General features: G+C 51.8%; 1 protein-coding gene across 1 annotated transcript; it reads right to left on the bottom strand.

Moving 5' to 3' along the window:
- Positions 1-131: 131 nt before the first annotated feature.
- Positions 132-5,362, bottom strand: LOC116743934 (fatty-acid amide hydrolase 1-like). The gene is made up of 4 exons (XM_032613108.1): positions 5,242-5,362; positions 4,809-4,919; positions 1,850-1,995; positions 132-470 (listed from the first exon to the last, which is right to left on the bottom strand). Exons 1-4 carry the CDS (start codon positions 5,318-5,320, stop codon positions 342-344), a joined length of 465 nt encoding a protein of 154 aa, XP_032468999.1. The 5' UTR covers positions 5,321-5,362; the 3' UTR covers positions 132-341.
- Positions 5,363-18,279: the final 12,917 nt, after the last annotated feature.

Raw genomic sequence — 18,279 nt, 5'->3', positions numbered from 1 at the left:
CTCTGCTGCAATGTGGGACAGCATCTTGGGGACTGAGCTGGAGGAGAGCAGCTGGAGGCAGAAGAGAACCCGGAGGCTACAGCCCCACCTCCCCACCTAGACCAGAGATCACGAGGCTGGCCAGTCAAAATGTTTATTAAGCGCTTCATCCTGCTCCCTATCTTGGGATAATCTGGGGTGTCTGTATTGAGCAGACACGCAGAGGGATAACAAAGAAAATCTCTGGTGGGCTTCCAGGAGGAGGAGAAATGAGGCAGATCTGGTATTCATGAGAAGGAAGGGACATCGAGTGCAGACTTAAGTGAGGATGTAGAAAGGCCTCCAGGAGAAGGAGTGTCTTGTCACTTGGATTCCCTGTGCTTCTTGACCAAGGCCTCCACCTCCTTCATGAACTGGAGACACAGTTCCTCTTCTCGTGGCAAAGCGGTGCCCTGCACAGCCGCCGAAAGCGCCACAGATCCTCTCACCACCTGCATAGAGAGAGGGTCTGTGTACTCACAGCCTGCTTCCTGCTCACAGACCCCTTGTCCAGCCTTCCTCACCACCTTCAGGTGTGCATTAATCCAAATATCTCACCCCCAGTCTATATTAAGGTAGAGATGTCCTGGATCTTAGATTTCCAGGCTTCCTCAGCTCTCAGCAGAACCTGGGAAAACAGTTCTGCTTTGGCTACAATTCTCCAGGGTTAAGATATAAAATTTGCTCCCTGTGTAGAGAGCTGACTATAAGGATGAAATATAAAACCGAGTATCCACCCCAGTGTTCTCAGCAAAGGAAGGAAGAATGTGCAAATCCCTGACCCAGAGTCTCATTACACTTCTGCAATGAAAGGGGTGCCTTGACCCCAAACACAGGCCCAGGAACATAGGGGCTGAGCCTGAGTCCCTGCCATGAAATCCAAGCATAGTCATAGGCATTCAAACATGTTTTCATTGCCTTATGACAATATCATATAAGCCCTTATTTGCCTTTGTCTCTGGAGCCAGGTCACATGGCTTCAAGTCCTGGCTCCTTCACTTCAGCTGGGTGTGTGGCTTTGGTCAAGTCCCTTAACTTGTCTGTGCTTCCATTTCCTCATTTGCAAAACCTCACAGGACAGTTATGGGATTTAATGATTTAATATATATACAGCACTTTTAAACAGCTCTTGGAACAGAGCAAGAGCTCAAAACACATTAGATAGTATCATTATTGTTATCTTCTCAGAATTCAGGTCAGCAGTTCCACTGGGTAACTCTAGCACTAAAATCAATTTCCAGAAAAAATAAGTTACTTAATGTCTGACTCAGACACATGCATACTTTTCAGAGCCAGTCTCTCTCTTTCCCTTGCTCTCTTCCTCTCTCTCACCCAAGTCAGGGTTGTTATTTTAGACCATGAATTAAATAGGTCCATGGAAATATTTCCTTTGTGAAGCCCTCTCTGAATTAGTAATAGTAGCGTTTATTGAACACTTCCTACATACAAGGCATTATGTTAATTGCTTCACTCTTTTTCCATTTAAACTTTAGCACAATCCCGCAAGGTAGATGTTTTAAATCCCGTTTCCCTGGGGAAGAAACTGAGGCCCAGAGAGGGTCAGTGTCCAGTTCGGTTACAGAGTAAGCTCCTAACCAGGGACCTTCGCCCTGCTCCGCCTACCTTGCCTCTGGGATCGACTTTCCCTACAGAAGTGTTAAGGAAACCACTGCTTTTGCAAAGTATTCTCCCCTGACAAGGACAGAGGTTGACTTGGAGGTCAAATAGTGTGTCAGGGATGGGGCGAAACTGCATCCGAAGTCATAAAGGGTAAACACCAGGAATGAACGGCCCCACCCCAACAGGGAGAGAGGCAGAGAGGGAAACTGACCTCCTGGAAATCTTTTTTGGAACGATCTCTGTAGTAGCCCCTGCAGAAGGCCAGTTCCTCCTCATCCTGTAGCATCACGGTGGTGACGGGCACCACACCGGCAGGGAAATTCAGGATGTTGTACAGGGCCAGGTAGGAAGATCTACCTGTAGGAAGATCCAGGCAAGCCCCCAAAATTATCTGCTCAGAAAAGACTCAGTGGGAAAGTATGTGGGTGAGCACTCCCTCAGGGTCCTTCTTGGAACTGCAGCCCTCTGCTTGTAATAGCCAGTTCAGTGCAGGGGGTCAGCCTGACCACTATCTCCTGCTCCCCACAGTGGAGGGAAGGAGAAAATCAGAATCCACTCTGCACACATGGCCAAAACGCACATGAAAAGATGCCCAACATCACTAATTATTAGAGAAATGCAAATCAAAACTACAATGAGGTAGCACCTCACACCAGTCCGAAGAGCCATCATCAAAAAATCTACAAACGGTAAATGCTGGAGAGGGTGTGGAGAAAAGGGAACCCTCTTGCACTGTTGGTGAGAATGTAAATTGATACAGCCACTGTGGAGAACAGTATGGAGGTTCCTTAAAAAACTAAAAATAGAACTACCATACGACCCAGCAATCCCACTACTGGGCATATACCCTGAGAAAACCATAATTCAAAAAGATACACGCACCCCATTGTTCACTGCAGCACTATTTACAATAGCCAGGACATGGAAGCAACCTAAGTGTCCATCAACAGGGGAATGGATAAAGAAGATGTGGTACATATATACAATGGAATATTACTCAGCCATAAAAAGAATGAAATAATGCCATTTGTAGCAACATGGATGGACCTAGAGACTTTCATACTGAGTGAGGTAAGTCAGATACAGAAAGACATCATATGATATCATTTATATGTGGAATCTTAAAAAAAAAGGATACAAGTGAACTTATCTACGAAACAGAAGTACAGTCACAAATGTAGAAAACAAACTTATGGTTACCAGGGGATGGGGGGTCAGGGATAAACTGGGAGATTGGGATTGACATATACACACTACTATATATAAAATAGATAACTAATAAGAACCTGCTGTATAGCACAGAGAACTCTATTCAATACTCTGTAATAGCCTATATGGGAAAAGAATCTAAGAGTGGATATATATATAACTGATTATTATTATATATAACTGATTCACTTTGCTGTACACCTGAAACTAACACAACATTGAAATCAACTGTACTCCAATAAAAATTTTTAAAAAAAGAATCCGCCCTGCAAAGCCTTACTCAAGTGCCAGGCACTGTGCTCCCCTCTCTGTGTTGCTGAGTCCTTGACTCCTCTCCACCCCGTGAGATGCGGATTACTATCCCGCATGTACAAATGGGAAACCGAGGTGGCAGGCAGGTACACAGGTACACAGGTAGTGGGCGGCAGAGGATTCAGCCATGCCCTCAAGTACATGGGGCTCCAAGAGGGCTGGAGTGCACAGTGCAATCCTGAGTTGAAAAGGCAGCTCCTCCCAGCAGCCACCTGTGTGCAGGGAGTGAGCATCAAAGCAGCAGTGAGGTGGACAGAGGGCACTAGAGCAGAGCCAGATGTGGGGTGTGCCTTTGGGCAGCCACGTGGGGGAACCCAGAGGAGAGGACTCCAGGCTTGAGGTGGGTTTGCATTCTGCATGGTATCACCTCTGAGACCTGCACCTGCGCTGGGGATGGGTTGCTGCCCTGTGCTGAGGCTTGCATTTGCAGGTGGCCTGGGCTGAGGCCGCCTTTGTAAGTGAGGCAGCAGAAAGCATGTTAAGAGTGAACGGGGGGGACTTCCCTGGCAGTCCAGTGGTTAAGACTCTGCACTTCCACTGCAAGGGGCACAGGTTCAATCCCTGGTCAGGAAACTAAGATCCCAAATGCCATGGGGCCAAAAAATAAATAAAAACGTAACATTTGAGGATTTCCCTGGTGGTCCAGTGGGTGAGACTCTGCGTTCCCAATGCAGGGGGCCCGGGTTAGATCCCTGGTCGGGGAACTAAATCCCACATGCATGCCGCAACTAAGAAGTCTGCATGCTGCAACTAGAAGATCCCGCATGCCGCAACTAAAGATCCTGCATGCCACAACTAAAGATCCCGCATGCCGCAAGGAAGATCCCACCCACGTGCTGCAACTAAGACCCAGCACAGCCTAAATATATAAATATTTTAAATGTAATATTTTTTTAAAAAAAGAGTGAAAGGATATGCTAAGAGAAAGAAGTCAGACCCCCAAGCCTCATACCTCATGATTCCATTTATATGAAGTCCTAGAAGAGGCAAAACTGTAGTGACAGAAGGCAGACCAGTGGTTGCTGGAGGTAAGGGTGGGGTGAATTGCAACAGGACATGAGGGAAATTTGGAGGATGATGGAAATAGTCTATCTTTTGATTATGGTGGTGGTTATACATGTATATATACATTTGTTAAAATTCATCAAGTTACTCAAAATTGGTGAATTTTATTGCATGTAAATTATACTCCAATAAAGTTCATTTAAAAAGTGAATGGAGGGAATTCCCTGGTGGTCCAGTGGTTAGGACTCCACGCTTCCACTGCAGAGGCCACGGGTTCGATCCCTGGTCTGGGAATTAAGACCCCACAAGCTGCAGGATGTGGCCAAAAGAAAACAGAAAAAAAAAGTGAATGGAATTTGGGAGTGAGTGCTAACAGGTACAGGGTTTCTTTTCAGGACGATGAAAATGTTCTGGAACTAGATAGTGGTGGTGGTTGCATGACATTCTGAATATACTAAAACCCACTGAGTTGTACGCTTTAAATGGTGAATTTATGTAATCTGAATTTTTTCTCAACTTAAGAAAAATTTTAAAATAGTGAATAGCATCAGAGGTCAAGGCCACAGAGGCTGTGGCAGGACTCAAAGGTCCTGGACTCCTAGTCTCACCCACCCCACCCCCGCCAAGACTCAGTGCCCTCTCACTTGATGCCATGGCAGGATAGCCGATATAGTAGGCAGGGTCTCCAGAGCTGGTGCCAGCAACACGTCCAGGTCCAGGGACATCCACTTGGCTATGAACTCTTGCTGATATTCCTGCAGGGATAGTGGTGGGCAGGAGGGTAAGACTGGCAGAGGTCAGTGTTTTCAGGACAAGGTCAGGTGTTGCCAGGCCGAGTCAGCTTAAACACCAGGAAGAATTCCCAGGCTGTGAGATGCAGACTGAGATGGGGGCAGGACGGGGAGATGTCAGGGTCTTCCCAGGGGCCAAGGCGAAGGGATGGGAAGGGGAGTCTGAAGCTACAGTGATTTGGGGACAATGCATCAACCTGGCCCCAGGGAGGCAGACTACATTAACCTCCTAGGTCACCATCCTAGTGCAGCTGGGCATGCCCTGCCGGCCAGGACAGAGATCTACCTCCTGTTGGGCTACTCCTGTCATCACTCAGGTGTCTGCTGCCCCTGTTCCGGCAGTCCCTCAAGGTCTCCCCAGGCATACATCGCCTCCACTGCTGTGTGCTGCTCTCACAGTTTCTTGGGTGTCCTTGGGGAATGGGGAAGACTGAGAAGTCCAAAGGTCAGCACGGGAGGACTCCTTTTCATACAAATGGGGACAAGACACCCAGGAGGCAGGGTCTGGCCTCAATGCCGGCTGCGTATCAGCTGGCAGCCGCTACAGGGAATCACCCTGTATCTTGTCCCCTGGCCAAGACACCTTGCCTGTCCAATGTTCCCAAGAGTACACATCCCCTGATCAGAGCCCTACCACCACCACCAGCCAAAGGGACCCACAGTCCCCCTCAAAACCACAGGTTCCCTCCCCTAAACTGCGAGGCCCCAGGTCAGCCCTCAGGCTGCTCCAGCCCTGATTCCAAACAGCACCTCAACTCCAAGCGCTCCAGGCCAAGCCCAACAGCAAGGCCAAGCCCAAACCAGCCTCCTCTCCCAGCCACATCCCCACCACAGTTCCAACCTTAACCCCAACCCAAACCCAAACCTAACCTCAACTCAGGCCCAACCTTTATCGCAGCTTAACCCAATTCTAGCACGCACTCAGAGCTCAACTCCAAATCTAACCCCAGCTGCGGTCCCAGCCACACCCAAAAGTCTAAATCTAACCCCATGTCAGGCGTGACTCTAAAACCCTAATTAGATCCCAAAGTCTAAACAGCCCTGTCCCCAGCAGACAAGCCCCCCCACCAGCCACGTGACCCTCATCCAATCGCCATGGAAAACCCTTGTGAGCTGGACCTGAGGAGACTCGAGTACTCACCCCACTCCACGAATCTCTTCCAAATTCTGGCCAGTCCGGGGCTCCCAGAGGTGGGGAGAGAGGGGGAGACGGACTTCAGAAACCACAGGGCAACACCAGCCTGCCCGGGACGGGGGTCCAGGAAGAGCAACTCTGCTCTGCTCGTCCCTAAGCCCCTGACCACCGCACCAAGCCCTGGGCCCCCTCTAGGTCCCACCCGCTCTAAATCCCCTTCCCTCTCACTGACACTCCCCCTCGCTGAGCCTCTCTGAAGCCCCTCCCCTCTCTGAGAGCACTCCTCTCTTTTGGCCCCATCCCCCCTCTTTCAGTTCCTCTCCTGTTGAGCCCTTCTCTGAACTACCACGTTATCTGGGCCTCCTCTTCCTCTCTGACCCGACCTCACCCCCCTGGGAGCCCCTCCCCTTTCTGAGCCCCTGTCCTCTCTGGGCCCCTCGCCCCCTGAGTCCCTCCCGCTCTGGGCCCACACTCACTGTGTACTTCAGGATCCAGGCCGAGAAACACTTGAGTGGGTCTGGCAGGCAGAGCTGGCTGACCATGTCCTTCATGGTGGGGTCCACAATGTCCCCCTTACTGAGGAACCACAGACACAGAGCTGGTCAGTTACAGCCTTCAGCCACCAGCTGGCTCCCACCGCCCAGCTTCCCCTCGGTAGATAAGCCACGGAAGGAGGTCAGACCCAAAGAAACACTCTGCTCCCACCAGCACCACCCCTGGAATGTGTGCATCCTGAAGACGGGGCCTGAGTGGGTGACTCTCTGCATAAGGTCACACAATTAGCCAGAGGCATCCCACCAGCCCAGGCCCGCAGCTCCCCTCCTAGGGCTCAAGTTGCCACCAGCCGCCTCCCTATTTCCACCATGCCGCATATCTGAGTCCCAGCAGATGTACAGCTTCTCCAGAAGAGTGGCCCCTCCCTCAGCAAACGGACCCCCGCCCTACAGGTGTAAGAAGGCATACACGGCACGGCGGATAGCGAAGCGGATGACCTGGGGAGACACAGGCCGAGTCAGGGCCTGGAGCTCGTCCTGCTCTGCCCTGTGTTCTCTCTGTATCCCTCAGGATTTAGAGAGAGGGTACCACCTCACCCCTCACCTCCATCCGCCTCAGCCCCGCAGCAGGGCGTGAGAAGCCTCGTGCCATGCCCACTCCCTCAGCCCACACAGAGATGAGACAGAATTCGAGATGCCTATTTAGCTGTGACCTTGCCCCTTGCCAAGTGCTTTACTGTGAGCTCACTTAACCTGCACAGCCAGCCGGTGTGGTAGAAACCTGAGGCTCACGGGGGTGAAGAGACTGGCCGGGCAATTCTCAAAGGGGAGGCAGGGCAGGGAGGAGCCACCGGGTGTGGGGGGTGGGGGAGGGGGGATTTTGAGGACACAGCGCTCCTTACAGCCATTTGATGGAGGCAACAGAAACCCCTGGCTATGGGAATCATAGGCGTGAGCCCCAGAGTCCCCACCACCGAAGGGGGATGCCTTCCTCACAGGGTGGGGCCCACCCGGCTCCCACCTCCACCCCATCAGTCTTCTGGTCCAACCTCTTCATTATACCAGTGTGGAGACTGAGGCCTAGAGAAGAGACGGGACTTGGCCAGGGTTACCTAGAGGCCTAAAGGCCCAGCTTCATTCCATACCGGGCTCTCCAAACCACACTTGCTGAGTACGCTCTGTGTGTGTTGGGTATATGATGCTGGAGTCCCTCCCTCTCTGGGGGTGATATCTTCTACGGCTCAGGGCGGCAGAGAAGCCAAAGCAGCGGGCATCCAGCTGACTGACTGAGCATGTGGGCTTCCTGCTCACTGCACCCTGGGCTGAGAAAGGAGGGCTTCACAGGGGATGGACAGACAGAAGACCCGCCAATGAGGAATGAGGGGCGGGGGGAGGGAGCCCTCCAGGCCTGCCCCCCACCTGGCTCACCTCCTCCCTGAAGGGCAGGGGGGCACGGTGGGGTGCAGTGGGTGCACATCTTCAATCAGCAGCACTCGCAGGCACAGCACCAGGCTCTTCACGTCCCGGGCCATGGGGCCAGCCGCTGTGGTCACTGCACAGAGGGGACGGAGGGAGGCAGATACACCGCATCCTTTCTGCTCTGGGGACCCCCACTGCCTGGCCTCGGAGGGTGGGACCCAGGGCCATGATCAGGGCAAAAGGAAGAGGCCCTGGGGCCAACCTGGGTCAGGGGTTGAGGACGGGTGGAGTCGGCAGACTGCCGACTAGTCAGACTAGTGCCTGAAAGGAGACCCTCGTCTGGGGCAGAACATCAAGAGACCGCTAGGAGAGGTTAAAGCACCTCTCAGTGGGGCAAGAGTCACTGGACTAGGGAGCCAGGCAGAACCTTCTCCCAGATTCCTTGATCACCAGTGGGGCCAGTCTGTCTGAGATACAGGACAAGTGAAATGTCCTTGGAGAAAGGCAAGCAGGTTTGTCTTTGAATGGATGTGGCCAGAGGCGGACAAGACCTCACCCGATTTCCTCCCCTCGACAGCAGAGGCAACTCCGGAGTAGCTGCAAAACCCCACCCACCCAGAGCCCAGCTCAGCACCTGAAGGGAAGGACTTGGGTGCCAAAGAGGCTTGGGCACCCAGCCAGTGCACTCCCCCGGGACCCAGCACACAAGAATGGGAGCTATTTCAAACCCTCCCATGACTTTCTACTGCCCACAGCATAAATCTGAGCTCTTTGACTGCCCTTCAAGGCTCTAAACTATCAACTCCTTCCATAACTTCCCCTTCTAGCCTTTCCACACACCCATATTGCTCCAGGCAAAATAGGCTGCTTACAGAATTACAGCCTTCTAGATGCCACTCCAGCTCTGCATGTCCATCCTTCAAAACCAAGCTCAAGCGACTTCCCTGGTGGCTCAGTGGTTAAGAATCCGCCTGCCAATGCAGTGGACATGGGTTCAATCCCTGGTCCAGGAGGATCCCACGTGCTGCGGAGCAACTAAGCCCGTGCACCACAGCTGCTGAGCCTGTGCTCTGGACTCCATGAGCCACAGCTACTGAGCCCATGTGCCACAACTACTGAAGCCCATGCACCACAACTACTGAAGCCCATGCGCCTAGGGCCTGTGCTCTGCAACGGGAGAGGCCACTGCAATGAGGAGCCTGCGCCCAGCAACAAAGAATGGCCCACGCTCTTCGCAGCTGGGGAAAGCCCGCGTGCAGCAACGAAGACCCAATGCAGCCAAAAATAAATAAATAAATAAATAAATTTTAAAAATCCAAGCTCAAACACTGCCTCCTCCAAGAAGCCTTCCCTGCCTTTGACCTGCCTCTGAAAGTTTAAAATCTAGACTTTTAATAAATCTCTGTTGAAGAAAATGTCAACTTCATCCTGTAAGTTCCCACAAGATTTGACCCTCTCTTAGAGCCTCGATCACTTGCTGACTAAGCCATTCGGATGTCTAAGAGCACAACAGGGCCATGTCTAGGTCTGAGAGTGTTCTGTGTCCCCATTACAGGGCCCACACAATGTAGGTACTCAGAGTGGGGCTGAAAGATAGGTGGAGGGGTGGATAGATGTACGGATGAATGCACGATAGATGAAAAAATTAATGGAAATACGTATGGAGAGGTGGGTGGATGGATGAATGGAGGCACATGTGGATTGATTGATGACCAGTTGAGTGGATGGATGGAGAGATAAATGGGTGAATGGATGAATGAATGAATGGAAGGAAGGATGTGTGTAAGTTCTTCAAGGGCTGGGATATTTGTCCATTTTGTTCACTGATGCATCCCAAGTACCTAGTACAGTGTCTGTCTTTGCCCAATAAATTAAATGGCAGATGAATGGTGAAATTGCTTCATGGATAGAGGCTGGGATGATGACTGCATGGGTGGATGAATGGATGACGAATTGTTATAGATGGATAAATGGATGGGTTGATGTATGAGTAAGGGGAAGGCTAGGTAGATGGATGCATATACAGACGAATGAATTAATGAAGTAATAAATGAGTGGACAGTCTATTCCACTGCCACCCATACCAAACATGGTGTGTTTAGCTGTGGCTGAGGCAGGAGTTATTTGAAGCCCTCCTACCTTGACCCACTTCCCCTAGTACTTAGCTAATGAGAGTTGATGTGCGGACCAGACCCCTAGTTCCTCCAGGCTGGACTGGAGGAACCCACCACCGAGTACCTGAGGCAGTACCCTGTGGTTCGGAGGCAGGCACCTCTGAACAGACACCACTAAAGCTGGCTGGAATGCAGACACTGCCACCAGCGTTGGTACCCATGCCCAGGATGGAGCTCCCTCCTGCCAGGAGAGCTCCCTCACCCCCTGAGGAGCCCCCAGGTGTCTTCTTTAAGTTCAAAGGGTTGAATCTGTGCATGGATGGGGTTGCTGCAATCAAAGCTGAGGGAAGCAGAAGAAAAGGGGCTGGGAGGGGAAGGTTTAACTGGAGAAGACTGGCCCGCCCACAGAGAGGCCGGCCTCCCTCAGAGTCACCCCCAGGGCCGGTGAGCTCCACCCGGGGTGCTGGAAACCTCCTGGTGTCCCTTCAGCTGAGGGGAGGGGCTGCTGCTGCAAGAGTCATCAACCACGACTCCTCAAATAAGGATCAAGGAGCCCACAGCTCTGCTATCAGAACTGGGAACAGGTTCCAAAAACAGGTAGAAATAGATACACCAACAGCTGAGTGGGGTGCAGGGGAGGGGAGGAGAATAGAGAATAAGAACAATTAGAGAGAAGCTGGAATAGAAACAGAGATGTAACTTTCCAGAACCTTTGGACCTGAGGGCCCTTAGGGAGCATGGAGTCCACCCACACGCTGTCAGATGAGGAAGTTGAGGCTCAGAGGGCAGAGAAGACTTACCCAAGAACCTTGGTCCCAAGGTCTGCGTGACCGGCCCTCACCTCACCCTCAGCCCTGAGTCTGGACTCTCAGCTGCTTCTTCGTCCTGGGCCCAGCCCCGGCCCCGGCCTGCCCGTTGCAGAGAACTGAGCAGTGTCTGGGGGATGTTGGTCTTAACGAAGGGAATAGCTACCCGGGCCTTGAGCCCTTTCACAATGACCCCATCCTTGGCCACCGGCTTCTCCAGGAACTGGGCCAGGCCACACGTTGAGTCATGGCCCTGCAGGGAAGTGACCTGAGCTCCAGCCCCTGGGGGCCAGGGTGGAACCAGCCAGCGGACAGACTCTCACCCCCACTCCGCTCGCACTCACATGCATTCTCTCGCCCTCTGAGACTCAAGTGCTGCACGCCTAGTAGGATTCACAGACGGCAGAAGAGCACAGCACGGTGGTTAAGAGATGGGGTTTGGGAGCCCGACCGCCGGTTCGGTTTCCCAGTTGGCCACTTTCTAACTGTACAGCCTCGATTAAGTAACTTGCCCAATGTCACACACCCAGATGCTCATGTGTATACATGCACGTGTACCCCCAGGGCTCACCACGCTGTCATAGGTAGCCTTGAGACTGGTGGGACCCCGCAGGGGAGGCCTCGCTGTCTCTTCTTTACTTTCTTCAATGCCTGCCGTTGTTCCTCACATTCCCCCAGGACATCTGTCAGGCAGTTCACCTCCTGGTGCACTTTCAGTGCCTGAGCAGCGCTGAGGGAGACCAGAGGGGGGCTCAGGGGGTGGCCAGGCACAGGGCACTGAGTCACCCCATCCCCTCTGCCCACCCTGACTCAGAGCAGAAGTGACAGACGACTGTGGCACGAGTCACCTCCCAAGCTGGCTGCAGCGCCACAGGGTCACACCTGTCCCACAACTCCTCTAAGCAGAACAACGACGGGTGACATCCCCCACTCCACCCAGAGCCCCGGGGTTGGGCCCTGACCCCGACCTCCCCCACCCCGCCCTCCCCACCCGCCCCCCAAGTAGCTACAGAGGATGCTCTCCAGACTCAGCTTGTCAGCCCGCAGCTTCTGGGCCAGCTTCTCCTGGGGAAGCTCCAAGAATGGGCTTGGAGTCCAGCTCTGGCTCCTATGGAGGTGGGGGGTGGGCAGATGTCATACTGCTCCACTCAGGGCCCCCCACACTCAACATCACGCCCACATACTCCAGTGGACACAGTGTGCTCTTCACGTGTTCCTGTGCTCATCTTTAGCATTAAAGACATCTCCTGGTCTGTCTCCCGGTTGTCATGAAAGCCCTACAGGGACACAGGTGTCCTCTTCTGTGTCTGCCTCCCCAGAGTCCAGCCCAGGGCCCGGCACAGAGAAGGCCTGCCTCCCTCCTCGTACCGCTATCCAGCAGGGACACCAGGGGAGTGGGAGTGACTCTACAGGCACATCTTGGGACACAGGGGTTACGGAAAGTGAGGCTCAGTTCTGTGAGGTTTGCCTTCAGGACTCAGCCTGGCATCCCTCCTTTCCTTCTTCTCCAGTCCTCCCACCCCTGCTGGTCTGACCCTGGGGAAGGGCAAGGTCCAGCGTGGGTGGCAGGAGAGCTGGGAGCCATCCTTGACCACAGCACTGTTCAGCTCCCCTCCCGTGGCCTAGGTCTCCTCAGAGAGGAAAGGACCGGAAGTCAATGAGGAGTCAGCCATGCAGGTGAGCACAGACAAGCTCCCCAGCCACTCTAAACTCAGCCCTTCAGGGTGTGAGGGAGGGCCTGAATCAGCCCTCAGGACTCCGGTCAGGGGCAAGGGTGACGTGACAAGGACCTAGCACACAGCGGGCACTCAAGAAGGCGAAGCCGTCTCCCTTTGCCCTCCACGGTCCCAGCTGAGACCCTGCCGCTGGCAAGCTGGAGTGTGGGTTGGGTGGAGCTTTCTTGGTCCTGGAAGGGAGCAGGGGAGACAAAGGGGTTTTCTTGGGAGGTTGGGGGCTCCAAGGCTTCTTGGATTCTTCCTATCCTCACCTTACTCTCCTCTGCAGCGTCTGACTCTGAGACACCTTCCTTCTGGAAACTCTCCCTGCCCTCAACTCTCCTGACTTTCCCCTGTTCTCCAGCAATTCCCGCTCAGTCTCCTCTGGCCCTCCTCTCTCCTTACGTGTCCACCTTCCCTGGGCAACCTCAGTGGCCACATGGGCCCCACAGTGCCCAGATCTCCCCATTTCTCCAGTCCAGGCCCACCTCCCACCAGGCCTCAGACCCATTTACCCACCCACGGACCCACAGTCATCCAGGACTCATCACTCTTCTGTCAAACCTGTTCTTCATGAGATTCCCAACTGATGCTACTTGTGTCGCCAATGCAGTGAACCTCAAGATCACCCTGGATCCTCAGACCCAAGTTCTTTTTTCTTTTTTTCTTTTCACACACACACACTGTATTTTATTTCTACAAGACACCAAGCATTGTAAATGGATGACCACAACAAAAGCAGCAATGATTGCAGTTACCAAACACGAAACACACTCACACTATGTCATAATAGTGACAGACCCAAGTTCTGACCATGGATTGACAAACGCTAACACGATCACACGTAAGATAGATGTGTTACAAGACTTCATACGTGCCAGGCCCCATTCCAAGCATTTTACATATAATAGTTCATATTACTCCTCACAACAAGCCTAGGAGGTAGGTCATGGTATTTTCTCATTTTACAGCAGAAGACACTGAAGCACAGAGAGCTGTTTACCCAAGGACCTGGATTCACGCCGGCCTGTGCAGCCCCAGTGACCATTCTGTTATCCACACACAATGCCAATAGGTGGTCCTGCCTCCTTCAAATCTCCCACCTCGGACTCCTTCCTGCCTAGAACCTTCTCTGTCTCTCAGTTTTCTTACAGCCTCCTCACTGGCCTCCCTGCCTCGAGACTCTACCCCTCCAGCTCAGCCTCTTCACTACAGCCTGGGTGATCCTTTCCAGACCTTGTAAAACCCAAATCTGACTACAGGTCCCAGTTGCCCTCAGAATACAGTTGCAACACCATTCTCTTCAGGATGGTTTAAAGACTTTCACCATAAACATATAACGTGTTCACACATAGATACACCAATATTCGCAATTACCCGGTACTTACTCAGCACTAGGAACACGTCAAGCACTCTGCCTGTTAAATCTTCACCAAAACCCTTAAATGGGTGCTTTTATTATCATTTCCGTTTCACCAGTGAGGGCAACTGGGACACAGAGGTTAACTTTCTTGCCCCAGGTCCTAAAGGTGGGGACACTTAAGCCCAAGTCATCTGTAGCTTCACCGCCACCCTCTAATGGCTCTCGGGAGGGGAGCTTTTCTGATGAAGCACTTCCTGGGTGCCAGGCACTGCCCTAGGCCCTTCCTCTGCCTGGGTCCCGGTGGGCCCATCTCACCAGCCTCTTCTTGCCTATTCCCCTCCCGTATACTGCTGCCCAATCCTTCTATTCACTGTGCCATCTCCGTGCCTCAGCTCAGAGCTCCCCAGCCTGTTTGCCACAAGTGAGGCAGGCTGGGACCTGGGCCCCTTTGCTGCTGTGCTGCAGTGCTTGCACCTGGACACACCTCTCCTCCAGCAACAAAATACAAAGAAACTGTATGGGACTAAAAATGACTGCATACGTGCACAGCTGGGGCAAACTCTGGACCCAAAAGATGCAAAGAGACCAAAAACCCAACTGCCACTTTTGCAGAACCTGGAGCAAAAGCGGGGTGTCGGGAGCAAAAGCAGGGCACTGCGCATGCCCCCTGCACACGACACCACCTAACGGGTGGGCAGACCACCTAAGCCACCCTCTGGCCCGACCCCTGGACACACTCCTACCCTCACCCCATGTAAGAAATAAGCTTGCCCCCCTTCGGGGAGCGAGAAAGCAAGGGAACCTGTTGCTTGTTCCCGCTCCCCCACTGCAGCAGGGACCCCAGTAAAGCCTTGCCTGCATTTGTTGTCTGGCCTCTAGTCGATTTCTATTGCTTGGGGAAGGCCAAGAACCCTAGTCGGTAACACAAGGACTTTCAGGAGGGCCCGGATATGCATCACCCTGGACAGGGCGAGCATTTGGCTAGAATGCACTTCAACAGCTGCACCCTCCGTGCCTAAAAGATATTGAAATCCTTCTGAGTCACTTAGCAAAGAGCCACTGCCCTGAGCACTGCACTACCCCAGCTGCCCTAGCCCCTCCCCTGGGATTGCATCCTCTCTTCACAGCCCAGCAAGTAAAGGGCTCCTCTAGACACAGCCTCTGACTCCCTCAGGGGCCACGGAGGGCCAGGCTGTGCTCATCCCTTGCCTTTCTCTCCCCAGTCCTGAGGAGCCCCACCAGCCCCACCAGCGACCACCCAGCACTCGCCGGTCCACGGGCACTCCATCAAGACTGAACGCCAACCCCAATAGCTACCTGGTGAGGTGGCACCCCTGGTAGCACCCTGAGGGCAAGTGCCCGGCATCCATCTGGACCCCTGAGGCTAGCGTTCCCCTGTAGCTGTACTTGCGTGGCCACTGGTGAAAATAGCAGCCTCTCGGGAAGCTGGGGAGAGGTGGGGAGAGCAGGCCAGGAGACACAAATGGGGGCCCTGCAGGCCTCTGCTGGGACTGCTCCTCTGCCAGTGCTGGGGTGGGAGGCTTTCAAAGGCCCGAGGAAGTTTTTCACCAGCCCTGATGAATGGAACAAGTCTATTAGAATAAATTCACTGAAACTCACTAAAGGCCCACTCAACAAGGACATTAGTTTTATTGCTAAAATGAGAACTATCACTTAGATAGTGCTTGCTGTATACCCACTGTAAACATTTATTAACTTACTTGTGTACTATAATTATAATCATCACCCCATCGTAGAGATGAGGAGGTTAAGGCACAGAGAAATTATTTTAAATGTAAGCATCAGAGTCAGGATTCGAACACAGGCAGCCCAGCACTCTCTTAACTACCACACTCTTAACCACCGCGTTACACGTTAGGTTCTCCCAGCGCCTGTAAGATCAGGTTCGATGTCATTTATATGACATTCTAATAACAGTTTTATGACTTAGTTGACAACAGAGATGCGTGAATATATAAAATCTCGGAGGGCATTAGAAGACCTAGGAATTGTGAGTGTCAGTGCTACTGTTTCAGCAGAAGCTGAGCTAGACTCGGCCCGAGAATGGATGCATGGGTGTTGAGAGAAAGTCTCTACTTAATGAGACTGCAAGTCACCTAATGACTCAGTTTATTGAGAGAGCTTTGAAAGATAGGGACATCTTCAAAAGATGACAACCACATCAGACAATCCCCACAAATTTTCTAAACATCAACAAATTATTTGGAAATTATTAGAATAATTCTAATAATTATTAGAATAATCTGATGACAGAACTGAGCCTCAACTTACATTGCTTTGAAGCCATTTTAGCATATACTGGGTGGGCCAAATTGTTCCTTCGTTTTTTTCCGTAAGATGGCTCTGGTAGCACTTAGTTGTCTTTAACTTCATTTGAAACAATTTTGTTAGATTGTATGTGACAGCTGTCATATCACCCTGCATTTAAAAAAAAGATTTACCAAAATTGGTGAATTTTTATGTAGCCATTTTTTTTTTTTTGCGGTACACGGGTCTCTCACTGTTGTGGCCTCTCCTATTGTGGAGCACAGGCTCCGGACGCGCAGGCTCAGCGGCCATGGCTCACGGGCCCAGCCGCTCCGCGGCACGTGGGATCTTCCCAGACCGGGGCACGAACCCGCGTCCCCTGCATTGGCAGGCGGACTCTCCACCACTGCGCCACCAGGGAAGCCCTGTGTAGCCATTTTAATATTGAAGACGGAAGGAAAAAAGCAACATTTTCGGCAATATTATGTTTTATTATTTCAAGAAAGGTAAAAACGCAACTGAAACGCACAAAAAGATTTGTGCAGTGTATGGAGAAGGTGCTGTGACTGATCGAACGTGTCAAAAGTGGTTTGCGAAGTCTAGTACTGGAGATTCCTCACTGGACGATGCTCCATAGTCGGGTAGACCAGTTGAAGTTGATAGTGATCAAATCAAAACAATAATTGAGAACAATCAACGTTATACCACGTGAGAGATAGCTGACATACTCAAAATATCCAAATCAAGAGTTGAAAGTCATTTGCACCAGCTTGGTTATGTTCATTGCTTTGATGTTTGGGTTGACATAAGTTAAGCGAAAAAACCTTTCTTGACCATATTTCCACATGCAAGTCTCTACTGAAACGTCATGAAAGTGTTCCGTTTTTAAAACGAATTGTGACGGGCAATGAAAAGTGTATACTGTACAATAATGTGGAACAGAAGAGATCATGGGGCAAGCAAAGTGAACCATCAACAATTACACCAAAGGCCAGTCTTCAACCAAAGAAGGTGATGTTGTGTATATGGTGGGATTGGAAGGGTGTCCTCTATTGTGAGCTCCTTCCGGAAAACCAAACAGTTAATTCCACCAAGTACTGCTCCCAATTAGACCAACTGAAAGCAGCACTCGACAAAAAGCATCCAGAATTAGTCAACAGAAAACGCATAATCTTCCATCAGGATAACGCAAGACCGCATGTTTCTTTTTTTGGTTTTTTTTTGTTTTTTGTTTTTTTCCTTTTTTGCATTACGCAGGCGTCTCACTGTTGTGGCCTCTCCCACTGTGGAGCACAGGCTCCGGACGCGCAGGCTCAGCGGCTATGGCTCACGGGCCCAGCCGCTCCGCGGCATGTGGGATCTTCCCGGACCGGGGCACGAACCCATGTCCCCTGCATCGGCAGGCGGACTCTCAACCACTGCACCACCAGGGAAGCCCCGCATGTTTCTTTTTTTAAAACATAAATTTATTATTTTATTTATTTATTTTTGGCTGCGTTGGGTCTTCGTTGCTGTGTGCAGACTTTCTCTAGTTGTGGTGAGTGGGGGCTCCTCTTTGTTGCGGTGCGTGGGCTTCTCACTGTGGCTTCTCTTGCTGCGGAGCACGGGCTCTAGGCACATGGGCTTCAGGAGTTGTGGCACGCAGGCTCAGTAGCTGTGGCGCTCGGGCTTAGTTGCTCCACGGCAACGTGGGATCTTCCCAGACCAGGGCTCGAACCCGTGTCCCCCGCCTTGGCCGGCGGATTCTTAACCACTGCGCCAGCAGGGAAGCCCAAGACCGCATGTTTCTTTGATGACCAGACAAAAACTGTTACAGCTTGGCTGGGAAGTTCTGATTCATCCGCCATATTCACCAGACATTGCACCTTCGGATTTCCATTTATTTTGGTCTTCACAAAATTCTCTTAGTGGAAGAAATTTCAATTCCCTGGAAGACTGTAAAAGGCACCTGGAACAGTTCTTTGCTCAAAAAGATAAAAAGTTTTGGGAAGATGGAATTATGAAGTTGCC

This window comes from Phocoena sinus, chromosome 1, assembly GCF_008692025.1.
Source record: "Phocoena sinus isolate mPhoSin1 chromosome 1, mPhoSin1.pri, whole genome shotgun sequence".
In the NCBI taxonomy this organism is placed as follows: Eukaryota; Metazoa; Chordata; class Mammalia; order Artiodactyla; family Phocoenidae; genus Phocoena; species Phocoena sinus.
This window is presented reverse-complemented; position numbering and strand designations above follow the sequence as displayed.